Genomic DNA, 24,248 nt, shown 5'->3' on the forward strand with positions numbered 1-24,248 from the left:
CCTACTCACAGCAGGACTAAAAGTGTTGGACAACCTGTCTGCCTGGAAAGTCAAGCTTTTGCAATGTGGTGAATGGACTAAGTCTCAAACATAGTGAAGAGCCAGACCTTCTCTCCTTCTCTGTAAGCAGCTTGGAGGGGTATCTCTGTAACATGCAAGTAGAGTTACAAGAGTTCACATTAATAATCCATTTACAGGTTTACAAATGCTCTGGCAGAGGCTGGACAAGTGCTATGGTTCTTCAGACGCAATCAAAGAATCTCTCTTCAGCAGACTTGATAACTTTCCAAAGCTCTAACACAAAGAACTGCGGAAATTACTGGAAATTGTAACGTGTTGTCAGAACTGTAAGCCACAAAAAAAACTAGGGTTACCTACCAGGACCAAGTTTCTTAGACACAGCAAAAGGAATAACCCCTATAGCAGAGAAGCAAACAAACAATATACAAGAACTGTGGAAACTGAAGGGTCCAAGTATAAAACAAAGAATCATGCCTTCTATCCACTATTTTCATTCTTTGTGGATTTTGTCTGTTGCCACATAGAAATGTGAAATGACCCTAGTTTTATGCTTTCAACTTCCAGTTACACATCATTTAGAGAGGTCTCCAGCAGCATGGAAAACCAAAACCCCTATCACAATCAATGAAATCGAAGTGGAAAATTCCATCATGAACCCAGACAATGCCCAGTCCATAAGAAACCTTACCCCTGAAGGAAAATTCAGAGAAAACATGCTTGCAAATCAAAGAGGCTTTCTAAAAAAGCACTCAACAGATTTCAAATGTTGTGTATTAACAGCACACCAAGCAAAAGACTATGAAGCTATCATGCACTGCACTGGGTACAACAGTGATCATCAGACATATCAGCAGTTCATTCAGGGACAGCACCTTGGGCTACTACTGGTTCCAGAGCACGGTGGGGAGCCAGCTGAGCATCCATCAGAGGTAGCTACTTCCTCCTGCACACAGGTATGTAGGAAAGGCTTCCAAGACAAATCATGTTCTAGAATATGTCTGGCCAACATCTATTGGAAAGGACATCCTGAGCAAAATCTAAAGGCATACAGTATGTAACATTAAATGATCAGAACAACGTGTCATCGGCAAAATCACAATACATTCGGTGTTCAAGGTGCTGTTTCCCTGAACACACTATAGACATGATCTAGAACATCAGAAGTTGCTGGAAGATGAGCAGTGAATTTGTTGCAGAATCAAGAAGAGGGGAAGTCTGCTTACCCTTGCTAACCCTCATTGAGTGCAACCATATTCCCTACAACAGGGATAAAATACCAACTCCTGAAGCTCCATGTGGCCATTCACATCTCAAGGCCATAGCTGAGAAGAATCCCCCTCTTGGACTCGCCTGCTGAGATTCTTCTTTTACTTGGTAGAGACACCAACCATGCATATAAGGTGCATGAACAACACAATGACCAACACAATGCACCTTATGTCCAACTACTGGACCTGAGTTGTGCCCTAGTGGGAGAAGTCTGCCTTGATGATACTCATCGGTCCACAGTCAACACATTTAAGATTAATGTCCTAGAGTTTGTCACACTGCTGGCAGACATTCAATGGAAATTTCACAGCTTCCTAGTGAGAGAGGATGACCAAGACTACCTTGGATTCTTGTGCCTTCATGCCCACCAACTGGACAATGAGATTCTGGAATACATTATGAGAGTTCATGTATTTGGTAACTGCCCCTCGCCAACTGTAGCAATCTATGCCTTAAGGAGCTTCACTTTTGTATGTAATCTTAAATAATTTCCTATGCAGGTTATTTTGGATTTCAACGAAGCATGTGGTGGAAAGACATCCATCTCATGCCTCTGTTTATTTGCCCTTGAAACAGCAATATATTTTCACAAGTAAAATCTCAATTAAAAACCCTGAAGGAAGCCTCCGTCTTGAGTGACTGGTGAAAAGGTATTTAACTCACTGCATAGCTTTGTATATCCATACTACGAGGGCAGTAGACTGACCTGTTCTACTGACCTGACAGTTCACTGTAATTTCGTATACTGAAGCTGCAGTACATCAGACAGTGATGTCTGATGTGAGGATGCTCTTGATAATGGCAATGTAGAACTGTACCAATATGGTGTGAGGAAGATGAAATTTTACCATCTGCAGCAAGAGTACACCATCTGCCAAGCCTTTTTGTTAATGAAGGAGATATGGTCTTCCCACGATACCCTGTAAATTAGTAATGGCCAGGAAGCTGAATGTTGAGACGGTGCTAAATGTAGAGGTGTTGATGATGAGACTGACTGCTGATGATGATGTTGTTGGTTGTTCACAGGACATTCCAGCATGGGCAGCAGGCATCTCAGTATCATTCCAAAGCAAGTCATTGATTTAAATCAACAGCAAGGTCCAGAGGGCTAGTAGTGCCTGAGGAGTTACTTGTAACTACAGCTTTAGGTTCCTGTCATATATCTGGAATAATAAGAGTTCTAGATTGAATAAATTCTTATAGCAAAAATCAAAAAAAAGATGGAGGATTGGGATTACCAAACTTTAGATTTTACTATTGGGCAATTAATATTTGTTATATTACTTTTTGGATCTACGATATAGATAATCAAGATTGTCCTTCATGGTTGGACTTGGAGAAGAGCTCGGTAAGGAGGTCTTTTTTGGCTTCCTTACTGGGAGCTCCTTTTCCTTTTTTGTTTTCTAGGATTGGTAGACAAGATTTTAGTCCCATTGTTAGACATACATTAAAATTGGTTTCAATTTCACAGATTTTTTGATTTGAATAACTTTGTTCTCTCTCATAATATCCATCTTAACTATTTTTTAAACTATCAATTCTGGACAAGGAAACTAAGGGAATAAAAACTTTTTTAGATTTGTTTTTAGAGAACTGTTTAATGTCTTTTTCGCAGCTAGTGGGTAAATATGATATATCTAACGCACAATTTTTTTAGATATTTACAAGTTAGGAATATTTTACGAGATTTATTACCAAACTATCCTTTTGCCCATTTACCAAATACGATAGATGTTATTTTTCAGCTTAAACCATCTCAAAAAGGATTGGTAGCCATTATATATAAACGGCTTATGAATTTACGAATGATGTCTAATGATAAGGTTAAACGTGCTTGGGAATTGGAACTTCAGGAGTCACTTTCAGGTGATCAATGGAATAAAATTTATCATTTAGTCAACAATTCATCTGTTTGCGCTCGTCACTCCTTGATTCAGTTCAAGGTAGTGCACGGGGTGCATATGTCAAAAGATAAACCAGCACGTTTTTTCTAATATAAATCCCACCTGTGATAGATGTAATGCTGAGGTGGCTACCTTAACTCATATGTTTTGGTCTTGTATAAAGTTAAATAATTTTTGGAGAGATGTTTTTAGAACATTATCCAAAGTCATAGGTTTGGACCTACAGCCTAATTCACTTACGGCAATTTTTGGGATCACTCCAAAGGAAGCAGGAAATGTTTCTGCTTCCGCTCAACCTATTATAGCTTTTTCAACTTTACTGGCTAGGAGAGCTATTTTGTTGTATTGGAAAGATCCTAATCCACCCACTTTTTTTTTGGCTCTCCTCCATTATGTCGTGTTTAAGCTTGGAGAAAATTAGAAGTCGGACGTTTGATACATCTTTTGAATTTGAGCAAACCTGGCGACCTTTCATTCAATATTTTCATATGAATTAAATTTTCTGTTTTTTTCCACTTTTTTAGGTAATCTTTTTTCTTCTTCTCTGTGACTTTTCAGATTTGACCGGAAGGATTTTTCCCCTTTATTTTTGTAATTATATCCTCAAATGGAATGCCCAATCTTTTTTTTTTGTTTTAGGTTAGTTTAGTGGGATTTTTTTTCTTTTTCTTAATAATGGCAATTTTTGATTTTTTTTTGAACTGTTAAGAGGAGTTGTGGATATTGAGGAGCTCCATATTATACTAAATATGATCTTGACAGTGTACACTCCTTTTTTGTTGTTTGTACTTCCACTGGAACATGTACTTGATATAACTTCTCCTCTATTTGTATTTGTCTTTATATCTTTTAAAATCAATTAAAAAAAGATTAAAAATGGAAATGAAATGAGCTTTAGGAGGGAAGAAATACTACTGTGAATGAAGTACTCAGAACTGGAAATAGTATCAACCCAACAGTAAGCATAACTATTTATGTACATACACCTCTCTCACTGCTATTAAAGAATAGTTAAGGCACTGTCTAGTATCACACTGAAGTCTTTGGTGCTGAAGCCAAGAGGTGGGGCTTACAGGAAATTACAGGAGCATCCTGCCAGTTCTGGATTGGGAGTAATCAAAATAGAAGATGCTGGAAACACTCAGTAGGTCAGGCATTATCTATATTAGGAGAAATGGAGTTAACATTTCAGGTCAAAGACCCTTCAGCCAAACCGAAAAGTAGTAAGAATGGGAGTTGTAGATTCTTTTGCATTAACAAATCCACAGTTAATTGTGATCATCCGCAATGTGTTACCTGACAGGGTGGAGTGGACAAGCTCAGTAATTTTTTTAAAGAAATTGCTTATATGCTGCTTGGAAGACAGTGGCCTGGCATTCAATGGTGAGATCATGGTCGAGTGAGAAGTACAAGAAGGTATCTGAGAGCTTCTGAAATTTTCTCATTTCCTTACTCATTCTAACCCACTTCATTCTGAACCTACAGCACTCCACTGACCAATCAGAAATTGTCATCCAACCACACCACCACTATCAGCAGGTGACAACAATCCTGGGCGAGTAAAGGGAGTGAAAAACTGACATGGTCAACATGGCATCAGAAAATAGCACTGAACAGACCAAGAGAGGATTGGAGGGCAGAAAGAAAGAGGTTCCAGTTGGCAGCTTGAAGAAAAGCCACCAGTCACATGACTTTTGATGGGTTTTAGCACTCAGCTGTGGAGGAACTGGTCTCAGTTCAACTGCTCTAAGTTTCACCTTTCTAACTGGAAATTGCAACTAAAATACATAACTTATTTTAGCATAAGTACACTTACTTTCACCATGGTGCAACAGCTGAGATTGAGCTTCACTAGTTTTGACACAGTCTCTGGCGACGCTAGTCCCTTAACCAGGTCGCAGCCACTGACTTGGTAACACTCGGAGATATCAAGGGCTTGCAGGGTTGGGATTGTGGACAGATCCGTCAACATACAGTCCGTAATGTGACTGATCCTGCCCAGGGACAGATACTCCAGGCACCGCAGGCTTGAAGCTATGGCCAGAACAGATTTACCAGTCAGCTCAGTACAGCCAGTAAGATCCAGCACAGTGAGTCCTGGTTGGTACGCACAAATGGCAGAGACCGCTTCATTTGTGATGTCTTTACAGTGCTGAAGTACCAGCCCTCCTAGGCAAAGTCCAGAAACTTGAACCACTGACAACACGGCTTTGCTTGTAATTGTGGTATGACTAAGATTTAAGACCTTCAGCATGGCTGCTTGTCTATTTATAAAATGAAGAACATTTCTCAGTGAGAGCACAGTAGTAGAATTGAACATGTTCGTTCCACAGTAGGGATCAAACTCAAAAGTGATATGGCAGCTGGCAAGAGATAGTTCTCGGAGATTAGGCATGCAGTCAGTAAGTCGGTTGAAGCTCAGGTCTGAGAGGTACCATAGATTGGAGAGGTTGAGTTTCTGGAGATTCACCAGGGCTTTAGCCATCCTTGCTTTGTTCTCATCTTTGGATAGTAATGTGCCACTCAGGAAAAGGCAGTTGCAGCCGCTGATGTCAAGCCTTCTCAGATTATGGCAAGATGAGATCAGGATCTCAAAAGAAGTCTCGGTGATATAACAGCCCCGCAGGGACAGGTCCTCCAGATATGCAGTTAGGTAGATCACAATACTCTGAATGACCATCTTTGAAATGGGTGCCCCATCGAGATTATTCAAAGCCACACATGGACACTGTCTCCGAACTAAATTTCTAATGGACTCCAGGAACTTGGATGATGCTTGAAGATTGTAAACAACATTTTTCTGTATAGAAATAAATATTGTTGCAGTGAATAATACCTTATAATCAGAGAAATGTAGTCACCACTTTAATGCAAGAAATGAAACAGATAATTTATGCACAGGAAAAACACATTAAGTATAATACAATGAAGAAATCTTCCTCAGTTTATCTTTCAAACTAGATTATCTAACACGGGTTTTTGAAGTTAAGGCCAAGTGACTCAACCAGCTGGATCTCAGGTTTAATCTAGCATTTTTTTTTAAAGAAATAAAAATCATGACTAGCTTGCCTGCCCAAATGTGGTCTACCTCACACATGGCTACAATAGCAGAAGGTAACTGGAAACTACAGAATTCTACCACAATGCACCATGAGCACCTTCACTGTTGGGGGAATAAATACAAAAGCAAAAATCTTTCTACAGCTTGTCAGAATTGTTTTACTCAACAGATATCGGCTTCTCACGCACAATTGATTCCAGTTCTACAAGTCCATTTCTCAGTCAAGGACTATCCACAGGACTGAGTTATTGTGATTGATTTAAGGATAGATTGTATTCCTACAAAAGAAATGTAGGCAAAAGGGATCCTTAATCAGCATGGACCAGTTGGCTTGAAGTGCCTGTTTCCTAGCCATATAACCCTATTGCCCCACATAAACATTTGTGCTACTTGCAAGCCAGCAGAATGTCATGGTTCCAGTTCTCCAGTCAGCTTCCAAAATTTGGTACCCACATTACAAGCCAAAGAATACTGCTTTGGGTTTGTTTGACAGTAATTGTTAACAGAAAGTTACAAAGCCTATTTAAAGATCCATGGGAATTTACATAAAGTGTAAAAGAGAGGTGAGAGTGGATATCAAACCACTGGAAAATGATGCTGGAAAGGCAGTAGTGAGGAACAAGGAAATGGAGAATGAAAGTATTTTGCCTCAGTCTTCACTGTGGAAGGCACTAGCAGTATGGTGAAAGTTCCAGGAGTCAGGGGTCATGAAGTGTGTGAAGTCACCATTACTAGAGACAATGTTCTTGGGTTCTAAATGGAGAGAAAACACAAAAACCTGAGGCACAATGGGACTTGACAGTCATTGTGCAGGATTCACTAAAGGTTAATTTGCAGGTTGAGTCTGTGGTGAGGAAGGCAAATGTGATCTTAGCATTCATTTCAAGAGGACTAGAATATAAAACAAAGGATGTAATGTTGAGACTTTATAAAGCACTGGTGAGCCCTCACTTGGAGTGTTCTGAGCAGTTTTGGGCACCTTATCTTAGAAACGATAGGCTGAAACTAGAGAGAGTTCAAAGAAGATTCGCGTAAATGATTCCAGGATTGAATGGCTTGTCATATGAAGAGCATTTGATGGTTCTGGGCCTGTATTCACTAGAATTCAGAAGAATAAGGGGTGACATAATTGAAACCTATCGAATGGTGCAAGGCCTTGATAGAGTGGATGCAGAAAGGGTGTTTCCTATGATGGGAAAGTCTAAGACCAAAGGATACAGCTTCAGAATAGATGGCCGTCCTCTTAGAATGGAGATAATGAGGAATTTATTTAGACAGAGTGGTGAATGTGTGGAATTCTTTGCCACAGACAGCTGTGGAGGCCAAGTCTTTAAGTGTATATATAAGGCAGATGTTAATAGATTCTTGACTGATCAGTGCGTGGAAGGATACAGGGAGAAAGGAGATTGGGGCTGAGAGGAAAATTGGATCAACCATGATGAAATGGCAGAGCAGACTCAAATGAACCAAATGGCCCAATTCTGCTCCTTTATCTTAAGAATTGAATTGAATTGACTTTATTTCTTACATCCTTCACATACATAAGGAGTAAAAATCTTTACGTTACATCTCCATCTGAATGTGCGATTTATAATAATTTGTAATAAATAGTATGTACAACAGGGCAGTCAGTATAGCATAGAAATACAATTGTATCAACATGAATTAATCTGATGGGTTGGTGGAAGAAGCTGTACCAGAACCTGTTGGTCCTGGCTTTAATACTGCAGTATAGCTGTTACAGTTTGTGATTGGGGTGACTCAGGTCCCCAATGATCCTTTGGGCCCTTTTTATGCACCTGTCTCTGTAAATGTCCTGAATAGTGGGAAGTTCACATTTACAGATGCTCTAAGTGGTCTACACCACTCTGCAAAGTCCTGCGATTGAGGGAAGTACAGTTCTCATACCAAGCAGAGATGCAGCTAGTCAGGATGCTCTCAATTGTGCCCATGTAGAAAGTCCTTAGGATTTTGGGACTCGTGCCAAAATTCTTCAACCATCTGAGGTGAAAGAGGTGCTTTTATCACCACACAGCCAATGTTGGTGATGTGTATACTGAGGAACTTAAAGCTGTTAATCCTCTCAACCCCAGATCCATTGATGTCAATAGGGGTTAACCTGTCTCCATTTCTCCTGTAGTCTACAATCAGCTCCTTTGTTTTTACGACATTGAGGGAGAGGTTGTTTCCTTAACACCACTGTGTCAGGGTGATTACTTCTTCTCTGTAGGCTGCCACGTTATTATTTGAGGTAAAGCCAATGAAAGTAATATCATCTACAAATTTAATTAGCAGATTGGAGCTGTGGGTGGCAACACAGTCATGGGTATTTTAGAGAGTAAAGGAGGGGGTTAGAACACAGCCCTGAGGGGCTCCTGTATTGAGGGTTAGAGGGGCAGAGGTGAGGGAGCCCACTCTTATCACTTGCCAACAAACTGACAATAAGTCCAAGATCCAGCTGCACAAGGCAGGGTGAAGGCCAAGGTCTCTGAGCTTCTTGTCAAGCCTGGAGGAAATTATGGTTGTTGAAAGCTGAACTGTAGTCCAAGAACAACATTCTTACATAAGCAAACACAAGGAATTCTGCAGATGCTGGAAATTCAAGCAACACACACAAAATGCTGGTGGAACGCAGCAGGCCAGGCAGCATCTATAGGAAGAAGCACAGTCGACATTTCGGGCCGAGACCCTTCGTCAGGACCAACTGAAAGAAAAGATTGTAAAAGATTTGAAAGGTGGAGGGGGAGGGGTGAAGCTAAGAGGTGAAAAGGTGATTTGCAAAAGGTATACAGAGCTGGAGAAGGGAAAGGACCATGGGATGGAAGGCCTAGGGAGAAAGAAAGGGGAAGGAGAACACTAGAGGGAGATGGGAGAACAGGCAAGGAGTGATTGTGAGAGGGTCAGAGAGAGAAAAAAAGGGGGTAATAAATAAGGGATGGGGTAAGAAGGCATTAACGGAAGTTAGGGAAATCAATGTTCATGCCATCAGGTTGGAGGCTACCCAGACGGAATATAAGGTGTTGTTCTTCCAACCTGAGTGTGACTTCATCTTGACAGTAGAGGAAGCCATGGATTGACATATCAGAATGGGAATGGGACGTGGAATTAAAATGTGTGGCCACTGAGAGATCCTGCTTTCTCTGGCAGACAGAGCATAGGTGTTCAGCAAAACAGTCTTCCAGTCTGCTTCGGGTCTCACCAATATATAAAAGGCCACACCGGGAGCACCGGTCACAGTATACCGCACCAGCCGACTCACGGGTGAAGTGTTGCCTCACCTGGAAGGACTGTCTGGGGCCCTGAATGGTGGTAAGGGAGGAAGTGTAAGGGCAGGTGTAGCACTTGTTCTGCTTATAAAGATAAGTGTCAGGAGGGAGATTAGTGGAAAGGGATGGGGGGGGGGGGACATAAGCATCCTTCTTCTCCAGGTGTGTAAGGACAGTGTGTAGAGCTGTGGCTACTGTGTCATCTGTCAATCAGTTGTGTCAGTAGGCAAATTGCAGGAGGTCCATTGTCGGTGGTAGCATGCTGCAGATGTAGTCCTTGACCAGTCTCTTAAAAGCATTTGCATATTAATGAGGTGAGTGCAACAGGATATTAGTCATTCAGACATGTTACTTTGGTCTTTTTAGGTACAGGGACAATGGTGGATGTTTTGAAGCAGGAGGGTACTCTACACTGGGAGAGGGAGAGATTAAAAATGTCTGTAAACACACCTGCCAGTTGTGCCGCACACATTCTGAGTACCCGCCCTGGGATGCCATCCAGTCCCATAGCCTTGCAACTGACCACTCATTGGAAACAACTCAATGATCAATCTCAGAATATCAAGGTGCAGGTCGCTTCAGCAGCTGTCCTCAGGGGCTCAGTATTGGCAACATCAGCGTAATAAAGATTTAGCTCAGCTGAGACAGAGGCAGAACCGTGTGCTTAGTTTTGAAGTCTGTGATGATGTGCAGACCTTGCCATAAGCTGCGTGTATTGTTGGTGGAGAGTTGTGTCCTGATCTTGTCCCTGTATTGTCGTTTTGATATCTGATGTGACTGTCAACTACTTGAACAAAAAATACAAAGGAAATTGCAGAAATTAGCAGTACACTGTAAAGCTAGCACAGAGCTCGCTTATGGAATCATCAATATCTGAGTATTTGAATACTCAGGAAGCTTTCTGAGTTGGCACAGTCTCTGTATCTCAATCATATAGTTCTAAACTACACAAATAAAAAACCGGTTTCAAATTCGAGATCCAACTTGTTCAGAACATGATAACCAAGCTACGTGTACCTGAGCAAGCCACTCAAACCTCATCAGAACCTATTACACAGCCAACTTAACCCACCCTAATTCACTGATATCCCAATTTCACCTTCAATCCCTCTTATACCTGAGATATACACGACTTTTAATTCTTCCCCAATTGGGATATCTTTGATCTCAAGCTGGCTGCACCACTCCAGATGTATCAGTCGTTTTGGACGCTTCCCACTCTCTCTTGAGTGCACTTCTTTCAGACTGCATCTGGCTAAGTGCACTATTCTCATTCTCTGCTTGGCTTCTGCTAGTAGCCTTAGCCAAGCTGTAAGCAATGCTATTTCAGTGTTGAATGATCTGAGATTTGGAGAAGGAACAGTTGAGCATTACAATCACATGCAGAATAGGGACAGAAATCAATAAATCAGTTGGCACTCACACTCCTAATTGGCACCTAAAGACAATGTGTGAAGATGGAGCTGATCTCAGCCCATCATGCCTAAGAGATGTCAAACCAACTCCTAAATAGAAAACTTTTAAAGATAATATGTGAATGGCTGCCACGCAAGAAGCAGGAATCCAGAACCAGAGGTTCTGAAACTAACTTACCTGTAGACTACGATCCAGGGAGGCAGCATACCAGGCTCTGCTCACCAGCGATGCCTCCTTTCTGTCTGATGAGGACAGAAAGCTCAGGATGTAGCTGATCATCTGCCAAAAGAGATTGCAGCCATCATTAATAGTGCCAGATTTACTAGTTCTAGAATGATAAATCTATTTTAAAACTCAACACCACACCCAATGTCTATTAGCACATACTCCAAATCAAAATAACATTTCATTTCATGCCATGATCTTAAGAGGTCAATAGATTACTCTTTCAAGTAACAGAACATAGAAATCCACAGCACATTACAGGCCCTTCAGCCCATAATGTTGTGCCAACCATGTAATCTACTCTGGAAACTGCCTAGAATTTCCTTAGTGCATAGCCCTCTATTTTTCTAAACTCCATGTATCTATTCACGAGGCTCTTATAAGACACAATTGCATCCACTTCCACCACCGCCACCAGCAATGCTTTCCTCACAACCACCACTCTCTGTGTGAAAAACTTACCCCGACATCCCCTCAGTACTTATTTCCATGCATCTTAAAACTATGCTCCCTCGTGATAGCCATTTCAGCCCTGGTAAAAAGCCTCTGGCTATCCACACAAACAATGCCCCTCATCATCTTATACAACTATATCAGGTCACCTCTCATCCTCCGTCGCTCCAAGGAGAAAAGGCCAAATACACTCAACCTATTCTCATTAGGTACACCCTCCAATCCAGGCAACATCCTTGTAAATCTCCTCTGCACTCTCTTTATAGTATCCACATTCTTCCTGTAGTGAGATGACCAAAACTGAACACAGTACTCCAAGTGGAATCTGTCCAAGATCTTATACAGCTGTAACATTACTTCCTGGCTCTTGAACTCAGTCCCATGGTTGATGAATGCCAACACACCATACACCTTCTTAACAACACTGTTTACCTATGCAGCAGTTTTGAGTGTCCTATGGACATGGATCCCAAGAAATCTCAGGTTCTCCACACTGCTAAGAGTATAATATAATTAATATTATATTCTTTCTTCAAATTTGACCTACCAAAATGAACCATTTCATACTTACCTGGATCAAAATCAATCTGCCATTTCTTAGCCCATTTCTATATCCTATTGCTGTCCCGCTATGACCTCTGACAACCTTCCAAACTATCCACAACACCCCCAACCTTTGTGTCATCAGCAAACTTACTAACCCACCCTTTTACTTCTTCATTCAGGGCTGTCAAACTCATTTTAGGTCACGGGCCGGATTGGGCAAAATGCAGCTTCATGCGGGCCGGATCAGTCGGGCGCGTGCGAATACAGCTTTCTTTGCCTCCATTTTTTCAGCCTGTTCTCATGTGTCTCAGTCTCTGCTATAACTACAAAGTGTTTCACTTAACAAATTCTGTTTCTTATGAAGAGGACTGCTGAGCAAGCATTATTTTTTATGATTGGTATTAACTTACAATCATAGGCTTCATATCGCCGGGCCATTAACAATTAAAATAATAGATCTATCTAAAATGATCTCGCGGGCCGGATATAATTACACGCCGGGCCGGATATGGCCCGCGGGCCTTGAGTTTGACACCTATGATCTAGGTCATTTATAAAAATCACAAAGAGGTGGGGTCCCAGAACAAATCCCTGCAGAACACTACTGGTCACTGACCTCCATGTAAAATACAAACCATCTACAACCACCCCTTGCCTTCTGTGGGCAAGCCAATTCTGGATCCATAAAGCAAGGTCTCCTTGGATCCCATGCCTCCATACTTTCTGAAGGAGCCTTGAAGGAACCTTATCAAATGCCTTACTGAAATCCATATACACTACAACCACTACTCTATCTTCATCAATGTGTTTTGTTACATCCTCAAAGAATTCAATCTGCTCTTGAAAAAGCCATGCTGACTATCGCTAATCAGATTATGTCTCTCCAAATGCTCATTAATCCTGCCTCTCAGGGTCTTCTCCTACAACTTGCCCACCACTGAAGTCAGACTCACTGGTCTATAATTTCCTGGGTTATCTCTACTCCCTTTCTTGAAAAACAGAACAACATTTGCGACCCTCCAATCTTCCGGTACTTTTCTCATCTCTATTGATGATACAAAGATCATCACAAGAGGCTCAGCAATCTCCTCTCTTGCTTTACACAGTCGGCTGGGGTATATCTCATCCAGTGACTTATCTAAATACTTTTCAAAAGTTCCAGTGCATCCTCTTTCCTAATGTCATTATGCTCAAGTGTTTCAGTCCACTGTAAGTCATCTCCGCAACTGCCAAGGTCCTTTTCCCTGGTGAATACTGAAGCAAAGTATTCATTAAATACCTTCATTACCTCCTCCGACTTCATGCATACATTTCCACTATCGCACCTGACTGGTCCTATTCTCACACAGCTCATCTTCTTGCTCTTCACATACTTGTAGTATGCCTTGGGGTTTTCCTTAATCCCGCTCACCGAGGCCTTCTCATGGCCCCTTCTGGCTCTCCTAATTCCATTCTCAAGTTCCTTCCTAGCAACCTTGTAATTTTCTATTAGAGCTCTAACAGTACATAGTTTCTTGAACCTTTTGTAAGCTTTCCTTTTTATTCTTAACTAAATTTTCTACATCCTTTGTACCCATGGTTCTTTAACCCTATCATCCTTTCCCTACCTTAACAGAACATACCTATGCAAAACTCCATGCAAATGTTCCCTGAACATTTTCCACATTACAGTCATGAAATTTGCTCCTAAGAACATTGCTCCCAAATTTATGCTTCCAAGTTCCCGCCTAATACCATCATATTTCCCCCTACCCCAATTAAGTTTTCCCAAATTGTCTGCCCCTATCCCTCTCTAGTGCTATGGTGAAGGAGATAGGGCTGTGGTCGCTAACTCCAAAATGCTCTCCCACTGAGAGATCTGACACCTGAACAAGTTCATTTCCCAATACCAGATCAGTACAGCCTCTCCTCTTGTAGGCATATCTACATATTGTGTCAGGAAACCTTCCTGAACATACCTAACAAATCTCCACCCCATCTAAACCTCTTGCACTAAGGAGATGCCAATCAATATTAGGAAAGTTAAAATTTCCCATCAAAACAACCCCTTTATTATTGCTCCATTCCAGAATCTGCTTCCCTATCTGCTCCTCGATGTCCCTGTTACTATTAGGGGGGTCTATTAAAAAAAACACCTAGTAAAATTATTGCCCCTTTCCCATTTCTAACTTCCATCCACACTGACTCAGTAATCCATCCCTCCATTACATCCTCCTTTTCTGCAGCTGTGACACTATCCCTAATTAGCAATGCCACGTTCCCGTCTCTTTTGCCTCCCTCGCTGTTCTTTTTGAAACATATGTCTTCACTATCCAGCTGACCTCTTCTGGAAAGAGCACCCATGCAATTAATTGGAGATACAAGCTCAAGCACAGCACAATCCCTTTGGATGACACTATAGTGAGATCTCACTTTCAATATCTGGCAAAATCTGTCACCAATCACACGATAGCTCAGTGTAGACACTTTAGAAGTCAGAAAACAGAAATTAAGAAAATGAACGGGACCTTTTTGTGAAAATGTGACTCACAACTGAGTTATTTCCTCTAGTATACAAGAGGAAAGGTCCACTGACAGGCGATCCTTCTCTTCCTCTTTTAGTCTGTTTTCCATTTCTCAACTGTAACCTTACTGGTCTACTTAATAGATACCATTTAAAAGTAAAATATTTACCGGGTGACAGAGAAAGAGCTGGGTAGAAGCCACTAATACTGACACAATGGGCTCTCCTGCTATGCTGTTATCAATATAAATTTCAGACTGCTCCTTACATTCTAGCAGTGATAATTTCCTGACCCATTTTATGTTGAGAAAGTAAACATGTGCAGGGTATTTTAGGGGTCATTCAACAAACTGGTTTATATTCTGCACCACATGAATGATCCCCCTGTTATTTATATTAGTTTTCTTTTATCACAATCACTCTGGAAACATGACAGTTAAAATCATTTCATAAAGCCTGGTACAGGATATTTATTTGGCCCTATCGTAGTTAAACAGGTAAAGTGGCAAGTATCACTGATTGAAGGGAAAAATAACGAGTGTTCCTGCTCTGTACCTCAATCCAGTCACTCCTGATGGAACAGTAAAATCAGTATCAAGTGCAGAAGTGGGCGAGGGTTATCAAATATCCTGCAGCTTAAACAGTCCATTAGATTAGAGCATTCTTTTTCTTTAAGTACCAAAGTTCAAAAATCTAGACTGACATTTTAATTCAGTTCTGATGGGAGTGCTACACTGTTGGATGCAGTCCTGGTGGAATGCAGGAAGTCAAAGACCAGGATTTCCCAGTTAATGGATGTTTTGACATTTTGAGTGTACTGCAGACAGTAAATACTTCTGTGAGATATCTGGGAGAAGTAAAGCCCCACTGTCGCTACTCTTCACCCTCCTCGCACAAGGAAACTGAATCTGTCCAACCCACTTTCCCGCCATAGATGTGCCAACTTTCTTGTTCCAATACATCAAGGGAGCAGGAAACTGCAGCAAATGTGAAGGATTGCTTTGGGATCTAGACAAGCAAATGGGATAAAGTCACAATGAGGACTGACAGAAAGAGAACCATTGTCTTTGATGCTTGCAGTGCAAGGAAACCATGGCTGCATGGAGAATGCAGGATAGTCAAGATGTGCCATGACCACAGAAAACCTGGGCATCAAGTCAGAGTACCTCAGCATGGATTGGCCTGATTTGTCTGTGATACCAAGTGATTCCATATCCCTCTAAACCCCTCCTGTCAGCTACTTACCCAAGGGTGTTTTGAATGTTGTTATCGTATCTGCTTCAACCACTTCCTCTAGCAGCTCATTTATATATTCACCACCCTCTGCATGAAGTTGTTGTCTTCCTGTTCCCTTTTAAATCTATCTCACTCCTGCATGCCTTTTCATCACTACCTGAGATTATGGAACAACAGCGGTGTCATTAGCAAATTTATAGAAAACATTTGTGCTGTGCCTAACCACACAATCATGAGTGTGGAAAGAGTAAAGAGGGTCACCCTATAGGGTCACCTCTCAACTTCCCACATTCCAAGGAATAAAGACCTTGATTGCCCAACCTCTCGCTGTAACTCAGGCCCTCGAATCCTGGCCACAACCTTGTGAAACACTCTGGTTTCCTCAGCTGCATAAATCTAGGCCCCGCCAAACGTGTGAGATTGAGGTGTGAATCCATCCCAAAACCCCGTCTGTGTGGATGCTTGTCATTTGCTACCCTGTTACAAATTAATGCCACGAAATAATAAACAGTACACTGCATACAATTAAAAGTATATTTATGAATCTTAACTGAAGGGTTAGTAAAGAATAACAGAAAGAAAAGGGTCCATTCTAATTAAACAGTCAAATTTGCACAAGTTGGAGCTCATCTTGAACTTCTCTGTCACTCACAAGCTGGGCCCTCGGTCAATGTGAACACCACCTTCTGAATTTCGCTCGCAATCCATCTCAAACAAACAGGTCTCCCACTGGATCGTATGCTACGACCAGTTTTCCCCAGTGTCTTCCCTCTTCATCTCCTCTCAAACAAAAGCCAAAGACCAACCTTATTGTCCCTCACCAAGAAAAACCTCCCACTAATTGAATGGGGCCTATTCAACATCATCCTTTATCTTCAACAATAATCCACACATGCTGAAAGCAGAACAAACAGCTCTTACAGAGCTGCTCAATGAAATACCTACAACATAACAGTAAAGATGTGAACCCGGGCAATACATTTGTAAATCTTCTCTGCACTCATTCAAGTTTCTCCTATAATAGTGTGACCAAAGCTACTTACACTACTTCTACTGTATGTGGTGGCTTAAGCTGGGTATATTTGAAGTAGAGGTCGATAGGTTCTTGATTAGTAAGGGTGTCAAAGGCTACTGGGAGAAGGCAGGAGAATGGGGTTGAGAGTGATAATAAATCAGCCAGAGTAGACTCAATGGGCCAAATGGCCTAATTCTGCTCCTATGTCTTATGGTCTTATGGAAATGCTTGGGGAAAAAAATGAAAGTATAAATCACCAAGAAAAGGTGCTGCAGATTTACAGGACTTGGTGCCAGGTAGTATACAAGCATCAGACTCTGTATGAGCTCATTTATGGACAGCACGGGCAGGAGGCAGGTTGGAATAACTGGATCCAGAGATACCAGCTAGTTCTTTGAGATACCCATTTAAAAAAAACAGTAAAATTCCCCTACCTCTACAGGTAAATCAGGGGCTTCAGCCTCCATGGTTCCTTGAAGTCTATTGTGTTTATAGCATTTTTCTCATAGTCTACTATAAAACACATTGTCAATTAGTCTACAAGCTGGACAACATAGCTGTTTTGCCTTGTTTGGCACAGGTTCTGAAACTTCTTCAAATGATTGCCAGCCATCTTGCTTGTGTGTTGGTCACAATGTACTCTAACAACTGGAGAAAAAAAATAAACGTCAGCTTTAAACTATTGTCATGTGTTCTTCAACATTTCAAATCAAGTCAATCCCTGATCTGTACTTGGCTGCACTGAACCCTAGCATTAATCCAGATCGAAACAACAGTAACTAGGAAATAAAATCAGAATTTACGAACTTGGGTAGGTTTTCTTCCCTATTGTTTAGATGAAACTTATATGGAAATTTCATACACAGAAAAATAATGATCTAATCCCGTCAATGCTTTGTAGGAAATAACTTCCAGGAAATTCCTTTTTAGTAACAGCATGACAGAAACCAGTGAATTCCTTTGATTAACCTGCTTCTTCAGACTCTATTTAGTCATATATTTTTCAACATAACTGCTAAATGTTCAAATTTGCTACAGTTCTATCTGTTTCACAGCAGAAAGCCTCTTTACAAACCTTTCTTTTTCCCCTTCTCTCTCACAGTACATCCAGCATCCTCACTGTTCTAAAGGTTATAACACCATATTTCTAAAACAGTTATTTTGACATCTACTCATTATATTGCTGTTTTAACAACACTAATCTTTCCACACTTGGCTATGATCTACTGTTCATCACTCTCCTGTCACTCAGGAGCAGCCTGTCCAGACCCAACTTTACAGTGCAATTATTTCCCTTCTCAATACAAGAAAGACAAGATTTTTGAAGGGAGTTTTCCTGCTTTCTCGTTCCACGTTGGTTCGGTGCATCACTGACTCCAATAATATTGTCTCATCCTCTCTTGACCACTTTGATTATATTTCCCCCTCAACCCTTATTTCTACTTCATTAACCCACAATATCTATTATCTGTTATTGTTTGCCTTTGTATGGCTTCAATGCACTGTCGTAATGCATTGATATGTGTGGAGAGTATGCAAGGCATGTCCTTCACTACAGAACATAGAACATTACAGCACAGTACAGGCCCTTTAGCCCATGATGTTGAGCCGACCTTTTAACCTACTCTGAGATCAATCCATTTTTCCCTCCATTTTTCTATCAGCCATGTGTCTACCTAGAGTTTCTTAAATGTCCCTAAATGTCTCTACTACCACTCCTGACAGGGCATTCCATGCACTCAGCACTCTCTGTGTAAAGAAATATACCTCTGACAACCCCATATGCTTTCTTCCAATGATACTCCTCATAGTAGCCATTTCCTATGACAACCTTCTGCACCATCCACAACTCCCCCAACCTTCATGTCATCAACAAACTTACTAACCCACCATTCAGCTTCCTCATCCAAGTCATTTATAAAGATCTCAAAGAACAGGGGATCCCAGAACAGATCTCTGCAGAACACCACTGGTTACTGAACTCCAGGTAAAATGCTCTCCATTTACAAACACCCTCTGCCCTCTAAGGGCAAGCCAATTCTAAGTCCACACTGGATCCCATGCCTCCTGACTTTCTGAATTAGCCAGCAATTGGGAATCTTAACAAACATCTTACTTAAGTCCATGTTCTCATCACTGTTCCACCTTCATTGATATGCATTGTCTCATGCTCAAGGAATTCAATCAGACTCATGAGGCATGACCTACCCCTCACAAAGCCATGCTATCCCTCATCAGACTATACTTTTCCAAATGCTCTTTAATCCTATCTGTAAGAATCTTTCCAATAATTTGTCCACCACTGAAGTAAATCTCATTGGCCTATAATTCCCCGGGTTATCAATGCTCCCTTTCTTGAACAAAGAAATAACAGTTGCCATCCTCCTTAATCACCTGGTACTATTCCAGTGGCCAGTGCAGATGCAAAGATCATCACCAAAACTGCAGCAATTTCTTTCCTTGCTTACCATAGTATATCCAGTGTCCTGGGACTAATGTTTTCAAAAGTTTGTCAGCTTGTTTTTCACTGTTCTCACAAATGTCAAAGTCCTTCTCACTGATATTCCCTTACCTCACCTAACAAATTCTGCACCATTTAAACTTTTGTACTAAGGAGGTGCCAATCAGTATTAGGGAAATTGAAAACAACTATGATTTTTGCACCTTTCCAAAATCTGCTGCCTGATCTATTCCTTTTTTTCTCTGTTGCAATTGTATGGTGTATAGAATACTCTCAATAGAGTGGCTGCTGCCACTCACCTTAATTACACTTACAATGAGTCAGCCATGATGTCCTCCCTTTCTGCAATGCCTGATTAGCAATGCCATTCCTCCATCTCTTTACCTTCCTTCAAACATCTGAAGTCTGATATCTCCAGCAGCCATTCCTACCTCAGTGACAGCCAAATTGCCATAATGGCACATCATAGTTCCACATGCTCATCATCCTGAACTTTGAATTAAAATGGACACACTTCAGCCTATCTCACTGACCGCAGTTCACAGCCTCTGACTTATCATTCTGGTTCACATCTCTCTGCCAAACTAGTTTAACCTCTCAACAGCTTTAGCAAATCTGCCCACGAGGATATTGGTCCCCCTCAAGTTCAGGTGTAACCCATCCTTTTTGTACAGGTCATACCAGAATGATCCACAAATCTGAAATGCTGCCCATTGCTCCAATTCCTTAGCCACTCATTCATCTTCCTACTCATTCTATTCTTAACCTCACTGGCATGTGGCACAGGCAGCAATCCAGAGATTACTACCTTTGTGGTATTGCTTTTTGGCTACATACCTAGCTCCCTATATTCCCTCTTCAGGACATCATCCCCTTACCCATCTATGACATTAGTACCATTATGTACTGTAAATTCTGGCTGCTCACCTTCCCCCTTTAGTCAACTATGGAAACAATCTGAGATGTCCCTGACCCCAGCACCCGGGTGGCAACTACCATCCCAGTGTCTCTTTCACATCCACAGAATCGCTTGTCTGCTCGTCTTACTAATGGATTCCCTATCACTACTGCACTCCTTTTCCCCACCCTTCCTTTTGGAGTCACAGAATTAGACTCAGTGCCAGAGACCTGGTCACTGCAGCTTTTCCCTGGTTGGTCGTTCCACCTCTCACCCCAAAGTGGCTTCTTTTTTCCCAGTCCTGACAAAGGGTCTCAGCCCAAAACATCAAATGTATACACCTTTCCATAGATGCTGCCTGGCCTGCTGAGTTCTTCCAGCATTTTGTGTGTATTAAACCAAAGCAGTATATCTGTTATTAAAGGGAATGGCCACAGGGGAACATTGGGAACATTGCACTGTCTATCTATTCCCTTTCCCTCTCCTGACAGTCACCCAGCTACCTGCCTCCTGCAACTTAGAAGTAATTACCTCCCTATAGCTCCCATCTATCACCTATTTCAATATTCTCCCATACTAACTGAAGTTCATCCACTGCAACTCCAGTTCCCTAAAACTGCCTTAAGAAGCTGGACTAGATACTTCATACAGATGTTGTTAACAGGAATTCTGGAGGTATCCCATAACCCCCACATCTGACATGTAGAACACACCACTAAGCCTGCAACCATTCTCCTTATCTAGCTAGACACTAAGAAACAAAGAAAGAAATAAGATTAACAAAGTTCAAAGTAGATTTAGGAAGGCACATATGTACCTCAAATTTGTACATATGTACAAAATGTATAATGTACATTTATACATATGTACAAAGTACATATATGTCACCAAATACAACCCTGAGATTCATTTTCTTGCAGACATTCACAGTAAATACAAGAAACACAAATCAAACAATGAAAGACCACATACAAAAGAATGGCATGTCACCCTTCATCTGTTCTCGCTGAAGCCTCTTGAGCCAAAGACTCACCCTCCACTCGCACAATGACCACTCCCATATGTATTTTGGTACATGTGCTCCAGTTTACCACAAAATCCATGAGTCTCAGTCATACTATTTCAAATTGGTTGGTTCTCCTGCCCCAGCATATTTAACTATCTATGTTAATTTATATGTATGGATATACCAGATCTTTTCCTGTACCTAAATCAGATTAGTCCCTCCCTTCTCCTATGGCCAAACCTCCTCCTCTCCTATTAAATGTAGCCCCACCTTCTTCTGAGGTTTGATGGGGTTGGCAAATAGTTTTATGGTCCATTACCACCACCCTCTTAACTGATGTGTGGGTTAGGACACCTGTATATTTATATTTGTATCAAACTTTACTTTTAAAAAATCTGATTTCTTAAAGAACTGAGCTCATATTTAAAGCAATCCTCCTGTGATCCTGTCTGCAAAATATTGCTATTGTTCAATTGTATTTTAACAATCAGCCATCCCCTCCCCTGATTATATCTTAAACACCTCAACCATTTCTTGTTGATTACAATATTCACACCTCCCATTACTGTATTTCTTCATTAAAAACAATGGACTATTTAACCCTGTGTGCCCAAAACCTCAATCGCAATATCACTTTCTCCCTCCTAATCTTTCCTGCATTCGACCATCCCATTTCTTTCTGAATATTATAAAGATGTTTTCCTGTTTTTCATTTCTCTTCTACTGTGATTTATTTGAATGCCCACATCTGCTTTCTAGTTGCCTGCTATGCTAATTTATCTATAAGGAGAAGCTGCCTGGCCTGCTGTGTTCCACCAGCATTTTGTGTGTGTTGTTTGAATTTTCAGCATCTGCAGATTTCCTCGTGTTTGCCCTTTCTACAATTACCGTTTCTTGAAGCATCTGCGTATATTTGTAAATATCCATAATTATTATTTACATAACATTCAACTACATCTTGATTTAAAATCTATTCTTCTGTCTCCTTTCAAATAATTTAAGATCCATCTCCGGTGCTTCACACAGCTATGGAGGCATCACAGGAAAAGGCACTGTAGCACTCACTGCCTTACTAATTTCTGCCCTTTCTGCTTTTCCATACAAAAGTTCTGCTTTTCTTTCTTTCCTTTTCCTTAGCTCCAAAGAGCTAAAAACTGTTTAGTCGGATGATTTTCAACCTGCCCTTGTTGGAACTTTAGGCAAACTGTTTTCGGTTCCAGAGGTGCCCCCTCGCCTCTGCCTGCGTTCCGTAACCAAGGCGACGTCACGTGATGTGACCTCGGCGCTCTGCATGCGGGGAACAGGAGTCCCACCGCGCCTGCGCTCCGGATCGGCCAGAGCGCCGCCCGACTTGTAGCGCATGCGCATGTAGGAACAGCGGGACGGCCGCGGTCGTTGCTAAACGGGCGCGTGCGCACTAGTGACAGACCGCCTCTGGGTAATGGAAGTTTTTTGAGGGAGGGGGGATTGGTTGTAAAGAGCTATTGATCTGTCAGACCCAGAGATGGAGCATTGCTGTGTTTCTATATGACGAAAATGCTGTGAAACTGAAGCTCAAAGTAGAAAAGTCGAGTTTATTGTTATATGTATAAGTACATCTATGTACAGGTGCAGTCACCAGCACATAACTTTAGAAAACTCTTGGATCGATGTTCAGCATCTATGAATCATATTCAGTATTTCAGAACTTGTAGAAGTGAGTTTTCATTTGTACTCCAAAGTCTTGTTTCTGCAGCCTTTTTTCTGTCTTCATTGCCTTAATTGTGTAATTTGTGTATAATTTATATATCCTGCGCTCTCTGTCTCTATGTGCCTGTGATGTTGCTGCACTAACAATAAATACAATTTGACCCGTCATGAACAACGTTAATGGTAAAGAGAAGGAGGTCAGAGGAGTGAAAGCGGGAAAAGGGGTGACAGTGCAGGCGAAGCAAGATGATAATGAGTCTAAAAAAAATGGGTCTGGAGGAGGTTTAGACTGAAGCCACAGAATCGTTATCTGAATTCTTTTAACCAAGTGTTGAGTCCAGAAGACGGGACTGTCCGTAGCAGAACGATGTGGAGATGTTCCTTAAGCTTCGTTAAAGGAGATTTAAGATAGAGATAGAGTGTGACAGGGAAGGAGAACTAAAGTGATATGGAGACTATTACATATTTTAGGTAACATTCTGTAAAACATTGTCTGGGTCTTATGGAAGTTTATCTTTGACAGGGAACGGCTCCTTCATGCTGTAGTCATAGTCATAGAGTAATGCATCATTGGAACAGACCCTCAGCCTTACTGATCCGTGTTGACCTACTGGTCCCAGTTATCTGTGTCTGGTCCATACTCCTTCAAGCCCCTCCCTCCATGTGCCAATTCAAATGCCTCTGTTTGATGATTCAATGAATGGTTGAGATTGGGGATCAAGTTTGTGAATTCGGGCTACAGCAGAGAAGGAGGGTACACCCAGGCTGAGATAGAGTCCCTGATATGATGGACGTAGCTCTGACACTTTGGCAGTAAGGTTGTTCTGCAGGATTTTCATAGTGTCCCAAAAGATGAACAACACACGGTGGAAGAAATTGTCAGGCCGGACAACACTTGTGAAAAGTGAAGTAGCAGAATAAGAGTAAGGAACAGATGGGAAGCTCTGTGACAGGGTAAAACATTACAACCTCCCCACCAAGAGCAGTGAACAGTGGTAAGCATCCTATTTGGTTGCATCACAGCTTGGTATGGCAACTGCTCTGCATTATTTGTGAGAGGTGTGGACACAGCTCAGCACATCACGGAAAGTAGTCTCCCCTCCGTAGAGTCTGCCTGCTTGAGTAAAGTAGTCAAAGTCCCTAGACACCCTGCACATTCTCTCTTCTCTTCCACCAGGCAGAAGATACAAAGACCTGAAAGCATGTACCACAAGGTTCAAGGACAGCTTCTCCTCCACTCTTATAAGATTTAAGTGGTTCTCTAGTATGATTAGACAGA

The 24,248-nt window shown here is 41.5% G+C and overlaps 1 protein-coding gene across 3 annotated transcripts in view; it reads right to left on the bottom strand.

The window, feature by feature from the left end:
• Positions 1–22,525, bottom strand: part of fbxl9 (F-box and leucine rich repeat protein) — a 50,973-nt gene extending 28,448 nt beyond the window's left edge. Inside the window, exons 1-4 of one of the 3 annotated variants that reach the window (XM_059992530.1) lie at positions 22,459–22,525; positions 17,350–17,563; positions 11,115–11,216; positions 5,011–5,994 (exon numbers count right to left, since the gene is read on the bottom strand). In XM_059992530.1, coding sequence (XP_059848513.1) covers positions 5,011–5,994; positions 11,115–11,216; positions 17,350–17,382 — 1,119 coding nt within the window. In that variant the 5' untranslated portion in view covers positions 17,383–17,563; positions 22,459–22,525. The other 2 variants (XM_059992529.1, XM_059992531.1) reach the window with 2 other exon arrangements.
• Between the last annotated feature and the right edge of the window lie 1,723 nt (positions 22,526–24,248).

The sequence above is a fragment of the Hypanus sabinus genome, chromosome 17, assembly GCF_030144855.1.
Source record: "Hypanus sabinus isolate sHypSab1 chromosome 17, sHypSab1.hap1, whole genome shotgun sequence".
NCBI classification, from domain to species: domain Eukaryota; kingdom Metazoa; phylum Chordata; class Chondrichthyes; order Myliobatiformes; family Dasyatidae; genus Hypanus; species Hypanus sabinus.